The sequence below is a fragment of the Myotis davidii genome, unplaced genomic scaffold, assembly GCF_000327345.1.
Source record: "Myotis davidii unplaced genomic scaffold, ASM32734v1 scaffold354, whole genome shotgun sequence".
Classification (NCBI taxonomy): Eukaryota; Metazoa; Chordata; class Mammalia; order Chiroptera; family Vespertilionidae; genus Myotis; species Myotis davidii.
The window spans coordinates 15,246-17,860 of NW_006285785.1; the positions used below are offsets into that span (position 1 = coordinate 15,246).

General features: G+C 37.4%; 1 protein-coding gene across 1 annotated transcript in view; it reads right to left on the reverse strand.

Moving 5' to 3' along the window:
- Nucleotides 1–396: 396 nt before the first annotated feature.
- The window catches only part of LOC102756354 (putative protein ZNF720), a 6,020-nt gene continuing 3,801 nt past the window's right edge, over nt 397–2,615 (reverse strand). The window contains exons 4-5 of the mRNA XM_015559427.1: nt 1,609–1,682; nt 397–642 (exon numbers count right to left, since the gene is read on the reverse strand). Coding sequence (XP_015414913.1) covers nt 397–642; nt 1,609–1,682 — 320 coding nt within the window. The remainder of the gene's footprint in view (nt 643–1,608; nt 1,683–2,615) is intronic.

Consider the following 2,615-nt stretch of genomic DNA (forward strand, 5'->3'; position numbering starts at 1 on the left):
CAGCTAAAGACTTTGCCACATTCTGTACATTTATAGGGTTTCTCTCCAGAATGGATATTCTGATGTTGAGTAAGATGTGAGCCCCGGGTAAAGGCTTTGCCACATTCTTCACATTTATATGGCTTGTCTCCAGAATGAATTTTCTGATGTTTAGCAAGTTTTGAGCCCTGGTTAAAGGCTTTGCCACATTCTCTACATGTATAAGGCTTCTTTCCAGAATGAATTTTCTTATGTTGAGTAAGATTTGACCTCCGGATAAAGGTTTTACCACATTCTCTACATTTATAAGGCTTCTCTCCAGTATGGATTCTCTGATGATCGGTAAGGTTTGAACAGTGGCTAAAAGCTTTGCCACACTCAGTACATTTATAAGGCTTCTCTTCAGAATGAATCATCTCATGTCGGAATACTTTTATGTTCAGTAAGATTTGATGATTGGTTGGAAGACTTGGCACATTCACTGAAACTTTCCGTCTTCTCTACAGTATGAATAAAAATATTTGAGTTTTTTTCAAAGACTTTAGGCAATTTATACTTGTTCTGTGGAAGCTGAGCTCTTTGATGGTTAATAGAATTTGACCCTTGGTTAAAGTTTTTCTGAGATTCATTGCATTGGTGACTTCTCTCTTCATTATATGTACTCTGATAATAATTTAAGAGAGAAAAACTTTTAGTGAGGACTCTAATATCATTACACATTTAAAATTGTTCTCAATTACCTATTTTAACACCATGATGGTTGTATATATATATCCTCCCACATTTATGAAAATTATAAACTCTGGAAAAAGAACTATTTTCCCATGAAACAATAATACAAAATTGGTTAAGGGATTTACAAATTCATTTATACCTTGTACCTTCATTTTTTTTTAAATTTCGTTTTATTGCTTAAAATATTACAAAGAGTAGTATATATATCTTCTTTTTCCCCTACTTGACATTCCCCCAGCCACCCCTACCCCCCAGTTTCTTATGTCCATTGGTTAGGCTTATATGCATGCACACAAGTCCTTTGGTTGATCTCTTTGTACCTTCATTTTTAAAATATCTCACTTGTAGAAATATTTGACTGTTTAATCAAATGCTACATTAAATCATTCAAAAATTATTTGCACAATGGACTAGGTGACTTTTCTAATATTAGAAATTTTACTTCAGAGAATATATATTCATTTATTTATTTTAATTTTCACATGAGGACATGTTTATTAATTTTTAGAGACAGAAAAGGGGGAACGGGGAGTGATAAAAAAAATTGATGAGAGGGAAAGATCGATCAATTGCCTCCTGCCTACACCCAGACCAGAGATTGAACCCTAAATCTACATGTGTCTCAACAAGCATTGAACCCACAACATTTCAGGGTGCCACTTCAACCAACTGAGTCACAGCAGCCAGAGCAGAGAATATATACTTTTAAATTTTTTTTATTTTTTTTGTTCAGAAACACATTGTTCTGCCAATGAACTATTGTCAAGTAGAGGGTAACTGTCCCACTTTGGGGCAAGATCATGACTGACAAGATTTTTTCTCTTCATATTCCCCTGCACATTACAAAATTTTCATTCAGTGTAAATTCTCAATGCCATATCTGCTATATCTTACCTGTAACATTTTCTGGAATGACACTTCTACACCTGACTTTGGCAAGAAACCTTGGGTAACTTGAGAAGGTATAGCTGAAATATAACAAATTAATTATAAAACACACGCAGGTAAATATTCTTTAAATTTTAATGTACAGAATTAATACCTGTAAGAAGACTTCAGTGAGATAGAAGAACAGGAAGCACAAAAACTTTCTTCCTCCATGGAGATGCTAACTTACCAACAATTACTGATCCAATTACCTTCTAAAGTACTTCAGAAGCCAGTTCAAAGACCACAATACCCACCAGAAAGCACAAAATAAAAAAGTCATATCAAAGACGGAAACAAATTATGTACATTTGCCCAAAATACCTGCTCACTCTTTCTGACACAGGAATGGTAAAATATCATGGGCTCTAAACAAAAGCAAAATATGTTTTAAACTGGAAAGTTACACAGAACTCACACACGCAGGCTTCTGGTCAAGATGGAGGTGTAGGTAACAGTGGCACTGGCAACCTCCCACAACCACATAAAAATACAACTGAACTACAGGAAAACCATTTTTCACAACTGACTGAAACCTAACTGAATGAAGCTGTAAAACGAAGGACATAAAGAAGGCTTATCCAGATTGGTAGGAGGTGCAATGTCACAGAACGGACTGGGCCCACATGGTGGATAAAAATCACCAGTGGCATACCGGCTTCACAGGTCGCATCTGAGGAGTAAAGGGTCACAGCCCACAGAAGGCCCTCCAGCCCCGGGTTCCAATCCAAGAAGAGATGTTCCCATTACTCTGGCTGTAAAAACTAGCCAGGATTGTGGCTGAGTGAGACGGAGAGCTGATGGAATCCTAGGCAATTCCTCTTAAAGGGCTCACGCTCTGACCTATTCAGATTCATGCCTTGTGAGCTCCAGTGCTGTGGCAGCAGCTCGAATGGCACCAGGGTTGGACCTGAAGGATGAGAGCTGTAGAAGGAGCTTTCTCCCAGGCATAAGTCTTGGTAGAAGCCATTGTT